Source organism: Oryctolagus cuniculus, chromosome 12 (genome assembly GCF_051225735.1).
Source record: "Oryctolagus cuniculus isolate XC-2025 breed Fujian yellow rabbit chromosome 12, ASM5122573v1, whole genome shotgun sequence".
Taxonomy (NCBI): Eukaryota; Metazoa; Chordata; class Mammalia; order Lagomorpha; family Leporidae; genus Oryctolagus; species Oryctolagus cuniculus.
In genome coordinates, this window is record NC_142878.1 from 73,031,703 (window position 1) to 73,046,748 (window position 15,046).

The 15,046-nt window shown below is 40.8% G+C and overlaps 1 protein-coding gene across 5 annotated transcripts in view; it reads right to left on the bottom strand.

Annotated features, from left to right (window-relative positions):
- The window catches only part of ATP8B4 (ATPase phospholipid transporting 8B4 (putative)), a 259,760-nt gene that overhangs the window by 226,660 nt on the left and 18,054 nt on the right, over positions 1–15,046 (bottom strand). For all 5 annotated transcript variants that reach the window (XM_051822381.3, XM_051822379.3, XM_051822380.3 and 2 more), the window contains exon 3: positions 6,955–7,013. In XM_051822381.3, the coding sequence (XP_051678341.3) occupies positions 6,955–7,013 (59 nt within the window). The remainder of the gene's footprint in view (positions 1–6,954; positions 7,014–15,046) is intronic.

Here is a 15,046-nt window from a genome sequence, read left to right on the forward strand (position 1 = left end):
CAAAAGTGTAGCATGGTACAAAGCAAAACCCTGGGCCTTGGAATCTGGACTATGTGAATTAAAGTTCCAGCTTTGCCAGATTTTAACTGGTGCCTTAAAGGAGTCACTAAGTGGAGCTCCACATCCTTCATCTTTCTAGGTTTTATGGAAGACTGAAGTATGTGCAAAGCACCTAGCTCACAGCTGGATGAATGGGAGCCACTGTCTATCTGTGTGACTTAAGGAAGTCACTTAAGTGAGATCTCTATTCCTCCAGATTTTCACATATAAAAGTAAAATAATAAAGCTACTGTATGGTCTTACTGTAAGATTAAAGAAGTTCAATATAGCAGGATGCTTTGAACTATACCTTTCTTATGATAAGCACTACATGTATTAAGCTATCATCTTACCATCATAATGGAATATATGTCATTATCCGTGTTAAGATTGCAGGAAAGCTTCCTGAGCTTGTCAACTGTTTTACACAAAGTAAAGAATAAGTATCCTGTTGGGTTATTACCATTTCACTTTTTTAACTTTTGTTTAATAAATATAAATTTCCAAAGTACAATTTTTGGATTACAGTGGCTTTTTCCCCCTATAACTTCCCTCCCACCCGTGACCATCCCATCTACTGTTCTCTCTCCCATCCCATTCACATCAAGATTCATTTTCAATTATCTTTATATACAGAAGATAAGTTTAGTATACATTAAGTAAAGATTTCAACAGTTTGCACCCACACAGAAACACAAAGTGTAAAGTACTGTTTGAGTACTAGTTATACCGTTAATTCACATAGTACAACACATTAAGGACAGAGATCCTACATGGGGAGTAAGTGCACAGTGACTCCTGTTGTTGATTTAACAATTGACACTCTTATTTATGACATTAGTAATCACCTGAGGCTCTAGTCATGAGTTGCCAAGGCTATGGAAACCTTTTGAGTTCGCCGACTCCAATCTTATTTAGACAAGGCCATAGTGAAAGTGGAAGTTCTCTCCTCCCTTCAGAGAAAGGTACTGCCTTCTTTGATGGCCCGTTCTTTCCATTGGGATCTCACTCACAGAGATCTTTCATTTAGGTCTTTTTTTTTTTTTTTTTTTTGCTACAGTGTCTTGGCTTTCCATGCCTGAAATACTCTCATGGGCTTTTTAGCCAGATTCGAATGCCTTAAGGGCTGATTCTGAGGCCAGAGTGCTATTTAGGACATCTGCCATTCTATGAGTCTGCTGAGTATCCTGCTTCCTGTGTTGGATCATTCTCACCTTTTTAATTCTAACAGTTAGTATTAGCAGACACTAGTCTTGTTTATGTGATCACTTTGACTCTTAAACCTATCATTAGGATTAATTATGAACTGAAACTGATCACTTTGACTAGTGAGATGGCATTGGTACCTGCCACCTTGATGGGATTGAATTGGAATCCCCTGGCACGTTTCTAACTCTACCGTTTGGGGCAAGTCCGATTGAGCATGTCCCAAATTGTACATCTCCTCCTTCTTATTCCCACTCATATTTAACAGGGATCACTTTTCAGTTAAATTTAAATGACTAAGAATAATTGTGTGTTAATTAAAGAGTTCAAGCAATAGTATTAAGTAGAAAAAAATACTAAAAGGGATAAAGTATTAAGTTGTTCCTTGACATTCAGGACAAGGGCTGATCATGTCATTGTTTCTCATAGTGGATTATTACCATTTCAATATGACTTATCTGGGAAAGAGGAATAAATCATTCACCTTCTTAGTTCTCTTGTTTTACCTGCAGCCTTTCTTTTTTAAAAAAAAAAACTTATTTATTTATTTGAAAAGCAGAGTTAGAGAAAGAGAAAGGGAGAGAGAGACAGAGATAGAGGTATTCCATCCACCAGTTCATTTCCCAAATGGCCACAACAACTGGCATTGGGCCAGACTGAAGCCAGGAGCTTCTTCCAATGGCTGCTGGGGTCCAAGCACTTGGGACATGTTCAGCTGCTTTCTCAGGCCAGAGCTGGATCAGAAGTGGAGCAGCCATGACTTGAATTGGCACCCATACAGAATGCCAGCACTGAAGGCAGAAGATTAACCTACTGTTCCACAGGGCCAGCCCCCTAGTCTTTCTCTTTTATTGGATCATCTACATAATTTTTCAGCAACTTTCACAGCTCCAGTATCATAGATTTGATCTTTCTGCTGCAAAAAGTGAAAGTTTAGCCAATTTCTCTATCTTCTTAGAATTATTATCACCAATATCTCCCTTTATCAAATGCTTTACAAGGAACCTAAACTTTATTGTGACTGCTTGTACACAGGCATGTTCAGCTTTAAAAAAAAAAAAAAAAACAGGGCATTGTATCTTAGCATGTTAACCTGCTGCCTATGATGCCAGTATCCCATGTTGGGGCCGGATTGTGTCCCAGCTGCTCCACTTCCAATCCAGCTTCCTATTAACAGCCTGGAAAATGCAGTAGAAGATGGCCCAAATGCTTGGGTCCTTGACCCACTCATGGAAGACCTGGATGAAGTTCCTGGCTCTTGGCTTCTTCCTGACCCAGCACTGGTCATTGAGGCCATCTGGGGAGTGAACCAATAGATGGGAGATATCTTTCTCTACGCCCCCTTTCTGTAACTCTGATTTTCTAAATAAATAAATCTTTTTAAAAAATGAAAATGCTTAGTGCAAGGCCTATTATACTGTAAGCCTCTAATAAATATTAGTCTTCCAATCGTCAAATATCTTATGTAAATTATCTAATCCATTAAGAACCCTTCAGTGGAAATTTCCCAATTTCATAGATGAAATAATTGATACTCAGAGAAACAAACAGATCAAGATTACAAGTTAGCAAGAAGAGAGAGAAAGGATCCAACCTATTATCTATCTTATCCCAAAACATTCATTTGAGAGGACTTCACTATTTCTTTTTCTTTTATTTTTCTTTCTTGCTATTAAGTTTTGGCTTATTGCCCTCTGCCTTTTGGTGGGAATATCACTTCTTTATTATTATGAACATTCTGGGTAGGGTCCATTGAAGTCTCTCTGAATCCATGCCTACTTGGAGTGATATCCTTTAAAGCTAAGCAAGACTGAGCCAAACTCTCCAGGCTGCTGTTCTCTTAAAAGGATATTCTATTAGGAAGTAGTAAAACAACCTTAAAATCCAATCATCATAGGTTCAAACCCCAACTTTGCATAGACTAGTTTGTGGGATCAATATGTTATTCTACTCTACAATCATTCTGTGAAATTGGGATTTTTCTTATCCCCAATTTGTAGCTGACTAGACTGAGGCTGAGCCAGGCCCCAAAGCTCACTGCATGGCAAGCCATTTCACTGGGAGCTCTTGCCTCAAGGCAAAACCAGCCAGGTATAGTGAGGCTCCATGCTCCTTTTAGGAACTGGCAAGTGCTCACTCCTCCCGAGCTCACTGGGCCAGGGACGCCTGTGCCCCTCACACTCAAACCCTTTAGGCTGCTTGCCTTTCTCAACTTTAGCTATTGCTCTTAGTTTTCTGGTCCATAATGGATTTTGTTTTTTCTTTGGTGTGTTTTAATGTTTTTAAAAAGATTTATTTATTCGAAAGTCAGAGTTACACCAAGAGAAAAGAGGCAGAGAGAGAGAGAGGTCTTCCATCCGATGGTTCACTCCCCAATTGGCTGCAACAGCCAGTACTGCGCCGATCCGAAGCCAGGAGCTTCTTCCAGGTCTCCCACGCGGGTGTAGGGGCCCAAGGACTCGGGCCATCTTCTAATGTTTTCCCAGGCCATAGCAGAGAGCTCGATCGGAAGTGGAGCAGCCGGGTCTCAAACCAGCGTCCATGTGGGATGCCAGCGCTTCAGGCCAAGGCATTAACCTGCTGAGCCACAGTACGGGTCCCTGGTGTGTTTTAATTTAAACACTGAGTTGCTGCCTTGTCAATCAGCTATGGCAATAGAATACTGATCTACAGCCTTGTTGTTATTAGGAAACCCAATGACAAACACAGCTGCAGTTGCATTCCATGTGCTTTCATTCAATATCATGAAAGCTCAAGAGAAAGCTACCTCTGTATCATCAGCATATTATTAATTTTAAAGGCAATCACAGCAAATGGTTAACATCTATGTAATCTGAATAGTAGGCACACAGGTATTATAATATTTCCCATACTGCTCTATATATTTGAAATCTCATAAATTAAGTAAAAATAACTATAAATAGAAAATATGGTATCATCTTTTAAAAGGGAAATAAAAATAAGGTTTTTCTTGTAGAGTTGCTAATCACAGAATGAAAATATTTACTATACACTGGAAAACAAGTAAACACAGCCAAGTACTTAAATGAATACTCCGTAGAAGATTAAATGTCACTGTTTTTTCTCTAAGGACTTAAATATACATACATATTTTCTTTTGATTTGAGATTTGATGTTCAAGGTTTTCAAGATCATTCTTTATAATTAGGGGACTGGATTCAAAATGGATAGGAAGGCATGGGGCCAAGTCTGGCGATGCCCAGAAGGTCTAAATGAAGATATGTCAGAGGGGCATTCACCACCTTGCGAAGTCACAAGCCCGCCCTCTCAGGCTACAAAACATGTTCATCAGCCTCCTGAGAGGTGGCCCCTATCCCAAGGCAGACTTGCTTTAACCAATTTACAAGACTGAAGAATAAAACAGAGCACCAATAAACTGTTTTACAATGAGAAATCCAGCATAGAGACAGCGTAATTACTGCCTGTAGGGAAACCTACATTGAAAATAAAATTATAATCACAAGCTTGTATGACTGGCATAGCATGAGAAAAGAGCAGTTGTTAGCCACCTCTGTTGAATAATCAGGGTACCTTGCTCAATTCACCCATCTCTATATACTCATTAATGGGAACAGATTACTAAAAAAAAAAAAATCTGCTGACCAAAACTCTTCTCTAGTCAGAACCTGAATGGATGCTGCCAGTTTTCCCCCTTAACTATCATATTTCTATGCTTCAACAGCCAAGCCCTCTGTCATCAAATGCGCTGTTGCACAGTCAGCCTTACTACAGATGTTATAGACCATATGTCACCTACAAAGCAATTCAACGAGTTCTCTCTCTAGAGCTTATAAAAGACTCTGTGTGGGGCAGGCACGATGGCATAGCAGGTAAAGCCATTGCCTGCAGTGCCGGCATCCATATGGGCACCGGTTCATGTTCCAGCTGCTCCACTTCCAATCCAGCTCTCTGCTGTGGCCTGGGAAAGCAGTAGAAATGGTCCAAGTCCTTGGGCCCTTGCACTCACACGGGAGACCCGGAAGAAGCTCCTGGCTCCGGATCAGCACAGGTCCGGCCATTGCAGCCAACTGGGGAGTGAACCAGCAGATGGAAGATCTTTCCGTCTATCTCTTCCTCTCCTTCTCTGTGTAACTCTGACTTTCAAATAAATAAATCTTAAAAAAAAAAAAAGACTGTGTGACAACTTTAGTCACAGAAAGATAAGAATTTTGTGTGGGTCCTTGATGTAATTCATGAAGCTATTCACCAATGAAGCCCAAGTTCCTATAACAGTGCCAGCTACTTAGTGGATGCTCAATGAATATTTCTTATATAAATAAAGAAAACCTTAATGTTTTAAAGTTAAGTAATTAAAATAGTAATTCAATACCAACTTAAAATTACATACTTTAATCATCCTCAACACTCCCTTTGTAAATATAATAATTCTGGACCAGAACCTGGAAATTTTCTCCCACATGTACCTTTCTACATTCTGCTCAAGTTGCTTAAAGAAAAATCCCTCCAAACTCATCCACTGCTGCACTGTCGGTGGTAATGTATATTGGCATAGCCACTGTGGAAAACAGTATGGATAGTTCTTAAAAAAATAGAAATAGTCTTGCCATATGATCCAGCAATCCCACTGCTGGGTATATATTAAAAAGACATGAACTCATTGCATCAAAGAGATACCTGCTCAACCATGTTTATAGTAGCACTGCTCATGGTAGCCAAAATATGAAATCAAACAAGGTGTCCATCATCAGATGAATGGATTAAAAATGTGATATGTAAATATACATGTGTGTGAATGTGTTAATATATATGTGAAATGTATATATATGATATGTATAAATGTGATATGTGTATATGTGTAAGTTATATATATATGTGAAATGTATATATATACACAATTTTATCATTTGCAGCAAAAGATTGGAAATGGAAGACACCATGTTGATTGAAATAAGCCAGACACAGAAAGACAAATATCACGTGTTCTCCTGTATATGTAGGAGCTAAAATTAATTTTAAAATGCCCGAGTGTATCAGTTTTGCTGCAAATACAGTTTTGTCAAATTTTGTCTTAAATTTTTGTAAAAAAAATTGATATAAATTAAGTACTACCATAGTTTCAATGATTTTGTGACTTAAAATGTACTTAATATGAATGCAGTTAAACACTTTTTCATTTGACAATTGTTTATAGCCCTTGCCTATTTTCCTGTGAGACTATGGTCTTTATATTTGGTATTTGTTGATCTCTTGATTTAGTGGTGTCAATAAACTTTTGACTACAATGTAAATTAAAAATATGTTATCACAAAAAATATTGTTGAATTAAAAAATAAAAATCCCCCAATGCTGTTTACCAACCATCAGCCACTACCAACCACCTCCACCATCAAATACTATGAAAAAGGCCAATTTTTAAAATTATTCTTATGTATGCTAATATCCAAATGGGCACCAAAATGAACTTAATTAAGCATCAATCATTGAGAAAGATTATTTTATCACCCCATGTCAAAAAACATACCAAGCACTATTAGTTGAAGAGAAAAATAAGTGTGTAATATAATTGCAAAGATCTGTATTTATAGAAAAATTGGCAGCTTGCTATTAAAATGGCCCAATAAACAAAGTTTTTAGTGATGTCACCAAGTTCTAGCAGGCAGGAATCCCACTGAAGTTCCTTAAGGTAAAATGCATCCAGCATATACACGCTGTGTGTGTGCTACTCACGGCATACTGGAACTTTTCATTATATTCACGGTCATTGGCTTTCACCACCCGTTCCACTTCTAAAGAAAAGAGATAACAGATATGAAGTCAAATTTTAGACTTATAAAAATGTAACTCATTACAGTAACATCACTCAGGTTACTTCAGTTGTTGTCAAGGTTGGAAGAATTCTTTCCTTTGAAATTTGAAGGGCATTGGCTTTTTCCAGCCTAAATGTTGGAACACATATTGGAAAGTCCCAAAATGAAAAGCTGAAATGTTTCTCATTGTCTTACTGATACCAGTCATAAAGAGAAACATTATGTGTCTCCAATTGTTATGTCCCTTCAGCTCTGCAGAGACTTTTCACTTCAAGTAGCTCCTAAAGGACAAGATGCCACTCAAAGTCAAATGTACTCTAGGAAGGACTTATTTTGGCTACAAAGTCACAATATATAACATAGATAAATAAAACCATATAGACGTAAACAGTGAGGTCACTGAACTTATGATTATAAAGTCATGGGTGATTTTTTTTAAGATTTATTTATTTATTTGAAAGAGTTATACAGAGAGAGAGAAAGAGAGGCAGAGAGAGACAGAGAAGTCTTTCATCTGCTGGTTCACACCCCAACTGGCACAATGTCCAGAGCTGTGCCGATCCAAAGCCAGGAGCCAGAAGCTTCTTCCAGGTCTCCCACATGGGTACTTGGGCCATCTTCTACTACCTTCCCAGGCCATAGCAGAGAGCTAGATCAAAAGTGGGGCAGCAGGGACTCAAACTGGTGCCCATATGGGATGCTCACAATGCAGGCAGCAATTTACCCGCTATGCCACAGCACCCCCCCCCATACGTGAGATTTCTAAACAATCCAGGAATATCAGGAGGAACATCATCAGATCTTCCTTTAAATGGAAGTTGTCAAAGAATAAAATCTTTTTAAAACAAATTCAAATACCGGTACACCAAAAAAAAAAATGGAAAACAAGATCATAAGAAAGCAAAAATTAAAATTTGAAAAGCACAAGAAAAGATCAACTCCAGGTCCATCAGCTGCTTGTTTTGTAGTAATAATAGCAATTGGAGGTACTATCAAAGCCAAGCAGAGGTTTATGACAGAGTGATTTAAAAATACCAGTGAAAAGTCACAAAGCAATCAGCTGTCAAGGATGGACTGTCATGGTAAGTGACTTGACATCTCACCTGAGATTCTTCAACCTTACAGTTGTAACTGCTAGTCACAGGTGGTGAAGTGTGTAGGGATGGAGTTAAGCGTCTGAGTTTAGAGAAGGTATATACAACCACAGAGATAAAGGAGCATGGAGGGTGGAAAATAACTTGAAGGCATATGTTACAGATGAAGGAGGGAAATCCAAGAACAAAGTGAGGAGAAGGCATGATGGTCAAAGGAAAGTAAGAAAGATGAAGAAAAGAAATACATTTTAGCAGCCACCCCCCATATTCCAGAAACCATGAAACCTAGGAACTCACTAGTATTTCCCAAAAGTCCAGAAGAAATCTAAATGCCTCAGGAGGCCCTGTGGATCAACTCTCAAGTCTGCAGATCACATCTGAGGACAGCTCCTAATAAATGGCACCCTGTTTTGGCTATAGTGGATTTCCTCCACTTGTAGAGTGTTCCATCTGTTTGGTGCCTACATGCATGATTTCTTTACTGCCTGTATAATACAGCAAATTCCCTGCGATTTTTCCTGTCTTCCAATCTGACTCAATTATTAATATGAATATTGGACTGTGGGGCCAGTGCTGAGGCACTGCGGGTTAACACCCTGCCCTGAAGTGCCAGCATCCCATATTGGCACCAGTTTGAGACCTGGCTGCTCTACTTCCAATCCAACTCTGTGCTATGGCCTGGGAAAACAGTAGAAGATGGCCCAAGTCCTTGGGCCCCTGCAGCTACGTGGGAGACCCAGAGGAGCTCCTGGATTCAGATTGGCGCAGCTCTGGCCATTGCAGCCAATTGGGGAGTGAACCAGTGGATGGAAGACATCCCTTCCTCCCTCCCTCCTTCTCCCCCTACCATCTCTCTCTCCCTCCCTCTCCTCTCTCTTTGAAACACTGACTTTCAAATAAATAAATACATCTTTTAAAAAATAATTAAATAAGAATATTGGACTGTCAACAGATTACAACACCTTAGTGAGTTTGCCCTTATTATGTATAACTTTGAAATCCCAAACTCACCAGGAAGCAAGCAACCTGTCAACCAAATGCCACCTGAAAGCAATGTTAAATATCCTGGCTATAAAAGCACTATCCTTTCTTGCTTGGTGATTTGTCAACAAAGAGCAAAAATGACAAAGCCCAAAATGTTACTTTTCAGAATGAGAGTACTTAAAAGCTTAAGAGGTAGATAATTTATTTAAAATTCAATTTTTATTTTTTATTTGAGAAGTAAGAGAATAACAGATAGATACACAGAGATTTCATCCACTTGTTCACTCTCCAAATGCCTCCACTTACCATGACAGTCCCAGTGGCTGGGACTAGATCAGGCCAAAGCCAGCTAATGGGAACTCAATCCAGGTCTCCCATGTGGGCAACAGGAACCCAATCACTTGAGCTATCACTGCTGCCATCCTGGGTCTGCATTAGCAGGAAGCTGGAGTCAGGAGCTGGAGGTGGTATTGAACCCAGGCACTCTAACACGGAATGTAGCATCTTAACCAGTGTCTTAACCACTAGACCTAATAACCACCCCTAGGTAGTTTATTTATATATCTCTACAATAACCCAGGAGCAATAAAACTGCTAATAGAAAAATTATGTATAATATTGGGAGGATGGGGATAGCAGGGACCATTTCTGCATGGAAAAAGGCAGACTTGGTCCGATAGCATTTTACATGTAATTTATAGATTAATTTTAGGAATAAAAAATCAGATATACTACATAATTGGCATGTTAATTGACTTTAGCTTAGAACATATGTTCAGATGACAGTCATTTTTTAAATTTTACCCTTGTATGAAGCATATTCAAGACCAGAATTCTATCGCTCTGTGCCTAAGTTTATCCTTCCAAACACCAGAGTCTTGTTTCTATGAGCCCAGTTAGAACCGTCCTGTCCAGAGCATCCATGCAATCACATTATACAAGGATGGGGACAGTCGAGATCCTCTTTAGGGTGTCCAGACTGCTCTTGTCTCACAAGACCTCATCAAAGCCATGAAGTGCTCTTTTTGCTTTTTTTTAAAGATTTATTTTGTTTATTTGAAAGGTAAAGTTACAGAGAGAAATAGAGACAGAGAGAGGTCTTCCATCCACTGGTTCACTCCCCAGATGGCCACAGTGACCAGGACTGGAGCAGGCCAAATCCAGGAGACTCTTTCAGGTCTCCCACATGGGTGGCAGGGACCCAAGCAGTTGGGCCATTTCTGTTACTCTCCCAGGCACATTAATAGGGGGCTGGATAGGAAGTGGAGCTGCCAGGACTCAAAATGGCACCCATAGAAAGAATGCCAGCGCTACAGGCCAGGGCTTTAACCCACCAAGCCACAGCACCTGCCCCTGCTTCCTTTTTTTTTTTTTTTAAGATTTGTTTTATTTATTTTAAGGGTAGAGTTACAGAGAAAGAGAGACAGAGAAGGGTCTTCCATCCACTGGTTCACTCCCCAAATGGCCACAGTGACCAGGACTGGGCCAGGCCAAAGCCAGGAGCTTCTTCTGCATCTCCCACATGGGTGGCAAAACCCAAGCATTTGGGCCATCTTCCACTGCTTTGTCCAGCCCTTTAGCAGGGAGCTATATTGGAAGTGCAGCAGCTGGGACATGAATGGGCACCCACATGGGATACTGGCATTGCAAGCAGCAGATTAACCTACTAGATACAATGCTGGACTTCTTTTTTTTTTCTTAAACCGAACATGCCTGTGTGCAAGTAGTTACAATAAAGTTTAGATTCCTTGTAAAGCATTTAATAAAGGAAGATATTGGTGGTAATAATTTTAAGAAGATAGAGAAATAGGCTAAAGTTTTACTTTTTGCAGCAGAAAGAGAAAGAGCAAATCTGATACTGGCACTGTGAAAGTTGCTGAAAAAATATTTGATGACGCAATTAAAGAGAAAGACTGCACAAAAAAATGAGAGAACTAACCCATATGAGATGCTGGCACTGCAGGCTAGGGCTTTAACCAACTGCACCACAGTGCCAGCCCCTCTTTTCGCTTCTAAATCTTTATTATTAAGTCTAATCTTTGTTCCTGCACATGCAGTAATAATCATCCTCCTGAACTGACTCTTCAGAGATTAATTATGGCAGGAAATTTTGCATCCTTCTTTAACTTGTGCTAAATTCTAGCTTTGGTTCTAAATCCCTACAGTTTTCTCCTTTAACCAAAATATCCTAGGCCTGAATTATCTTTCTAAGAATCAATGTTCTTCCATATGCTAGCACAGTTTATGAGAGGCATAAACCTCTCTTGGCGACAAGTCACATCCTGCAAGAAGAGGAAGCTGAAAACAAACCCCCATAACAATGCCCACTGAGAATGGCTTGGAAGTTCCATGATTTAATGTCCAATATTTTGGATTCACCATGGGAAACTCCAGGTGTAATTTCAATAATGAAAGGAAAGTAGACTAAAGGATTTATGACCTACCACTCCTGCACAATGATCATTGAATTTGTCTGGCTCCAAAATGAAGTAAAGTGATATACAAGGATGTTGAAAACATAGGAAGCCAGCCTTTTCTGAAGTGGAGTAAAAGAGGTCAAAGAGCCTCCAGTGTAAGATGGCAAACTGGGTATGCTTTACCTCCCTTCCTTCTCAGGCCCCATGAAAATAACAGCGAATTCTTAAAAAAAAAAAAAAAAATAGAAACTTAACAGTGCTGGAAAACAAGAACAGCGGCTACTAGAGATTCATAAATTTTGAACAAAGCCTAGAAAATAAAATAGAAAGCAGATGGGCTCACTGTGACTGGGGAAGGAAGGCTAGGACCAACTCCAGCCACAGGAGCAGGAGAGTGATCTTCCTAACAGAGCCCCAGAGCGGCTCCCAACTCAGTCAGTAAGAGTGTGTTAGACAGGATGACAGCCCAGGGTGCACCTATTATACTGTCTAAATAATTAACAGGGTCTCCTTCACTCTTAAAACTGTCCCAGTTTGAATGGTCGTTATATTGTCACCTTACTTACAGATCAGAGTAATTAACTATTTTTTTATTTGACAGGTAGAGATACAGATAGTGAGAACGAAAGACAGAGAGAAAGGTCTTCCTTCCATTGGTTCACTCCCCAAATGGCCGCTACGGCCGGCGCTGCGCCAATCAAAGCCAGGAGCCAGGTGCCTCTTCCTGGTCTCCCATATGGGTGCAGGGCCCAAGCACTTGGGTCATCCTCCACTGCCCTCCTGGGCCACAGCAGAGAGCTGGACTGGAAGAGGAGCAACCGGGACTAGAACCTGGCGACCATATGGGACTCAGGTGCTGCAGGCAGAGGATTAACTGGCCCCGAGTAATTAACTATTAATTGGGTCATTTAGACCCTCTCATTGCCCACTAAAGACAGTCAGCAGCACACCAGAGCAGGAAACCAAGAGCGGTGTTTGGCCCAATAGAGGAGCGGCTGTCACCCTCCGCAGAAGCTTCAGTAGCCTCAGTTCACATAGAAACTGCCTCATGGAGGCAGTTGTGAGATTTGCCCAACTGCTCGACTAACCTACAGAAAAGTCTCTCTGCCTGCTGGCTACTCACTGGCCTTCTTACTTAAGGGAAATGTCTGGCAAGAAATAATACCTTCCAACTTCACTGGTCTATCTAGTCCTGCACCTGCAAAGACCAAGCAGTCACCAGTCAGCGGAGAGACACTCACAGCACATAACAAGAGGGACCCAAGAGCAGGAGGTAACGCTAAAGGCACGTGAGGGGCGGGGTTTGATTTTTAATTCCAGTTAGTATCTTGAAGGTATTCAAGAAGACTTAACATTAACAATATGAATCAAGAATGAGTAAACACACACACACACACACACACACACACAAAAGAACAAGAAAGAGTTATTGGAAATTAAAAACACTTAATGGACAGGATGAAAGAATGAAGAAATTTCTTTTTTTTTTTTTTTTTTTTTTTTTGACAGAGTTAGAGAGAGAGACAGAAAGAAAGGTCTTCCTTCCATTGGTTCACACCCTGCATGTCCGCTACGGCCAGCGCACTGCGCCGATCTGAAGCCAGGAGCCAGGTGCTTCCTCCTGGTCTCCCATGCGGGTGCAAGGCCCAAGTACTTGGGCCATCCTCCACTGCCTTCTGGGGCCGCAGCAGAGAGCTGGACTGGAAGAGGAGCAACCGGGACTAGAACCCGGAGTACTGGCGCCGCAGGCGGAAGACTGACCTAGTGAGCTGAGGCACCAGCCCGAAGAAATTTCTTAAACTGTATATCAAAGTGACCAAGAGGGTAAAATGTGAAAAGATAACTTAGGAGAAGGGAACATAATGGATGAGAGGAAATAAATAAATAGAAGAAATTTTCCCTGTACCAGAGTAAGAAATAACTCTTCAAAGTGAAGGGGGCACCTATGTCACTCAGGGTAAATGAAAAAAACATTTTCACAAAATGTTGAGCCCTAAGGACAAGGAGAAAATACTAAAATCTCCCAGAAGAAAAACATATTGTATAGTCCCAGAAACAGAATATTCAGACCAACATGATATTTCACCAGCAACAAGTATGTTAGAAGACACTGGAATAATGTTTGAAGGTTTTAAAGAGAAGTGTTTTCAAACTTGGAATTCTATATCCCACCAAATAATCCAACATGAGGCAGAAGTGAACACATTTTCAGATTTACAAGAATGTTTATATGCAGACCATCTCCAAAAAACAATAGAAAAAAAATCTTACTTTTAAAAGTAAAGTGGAATGTAAAAAGACACAGATGTATGACATCATGAACCACAAACCTGCCACAGGTGAGTCACAAGTTCTACAGAAAAATGCAACAGCCGTCCACTGTACTTCATTTCACAAGTTTGTTAGGAGATAATAAACCAGTTTCTCAACACAAACACAATTAATACCTGTTCTTAGCTCAAGCATTAATATCTCTAAGAACATTCATGAAGAAATCATTGATCTAGATAACTCAAAATGAGGTTTTTAGAGTTGTACTCTTTAATAGCCCTGCAGATATCACCCAAAAATCAAGATCAATGGCAGTCTCTGTATTCATTCACTGATAATTTTATTAAAATTAAGGATATATTTTAGAATTTTTGGATGCATCATTGAAAAGCATGTCCTTCAACCAATCATCCTAATCATTTCTCTCAACTGCAATGTGTCTATGAACTTGAAACTGAACTTTCTGGAAAATACCCGGAGAGCTGCTAACTGGTGTTGCTTGCTGAGTACAAGATGCAGCTCACTTGACTAATCCTCCGCCTACGGCGCCGGCACCCCGAGTTCTAGTCCCGGTCGGGGCGCCGGATTCTGTCCCAGTTGCCCTTCTTCCAGTCCAGCTCTCTGCTGTGGCCAGGGAGTGCAGTGGAGGATGGCCCAAGTGCTTGGGCCCTGCATCCACATGGGAGACCAGGAGGAAGCACCTGGCTCCTGGCTTTGGATCAGCATGGCACACCGGCCGTAGTGGCCATTTGGGGGGTGAACCAACGGAAGGAAGACCTGTCTCTCTCTCTCTCACTGTCTAACTCCGCCTGTCAAAAAAAAAAAAAAAGGATGCATTTGACAGATGAAGTTGGCAGTGGTCTTGGCATTCTTTTGTGACATCTAAGAAGCCTACGAAAGACACTGCCTGGACAGGAAGCCTTCCTTTGCCATGCCAGTGATCCAAGAGAGCCGCCAGCAACAGGACAAAATTCTCTTAGGTACTTGTTTTAAATCTGCTCCAGAATTTAAAAAATATAATTAAGCCTTCGGGCTGGTGCCGTACCTCACTTGGCTAACCCTCCACCTGCGGCACCGGCACCCCAGGTTCTAGTCCCAGTTGCTCCTCTTCCAGTCCAGCTCTCTGCTGTGGCCCGGGAAGGCAGTGGAGGATGGCCCAAGTACTTGGGCCCCTGCACCCACATGGGAGACCAGGAGGAAGCACCTGGCTCCTGGCTTTGGATCAGCAGCCATGTAGGGGGTGAAC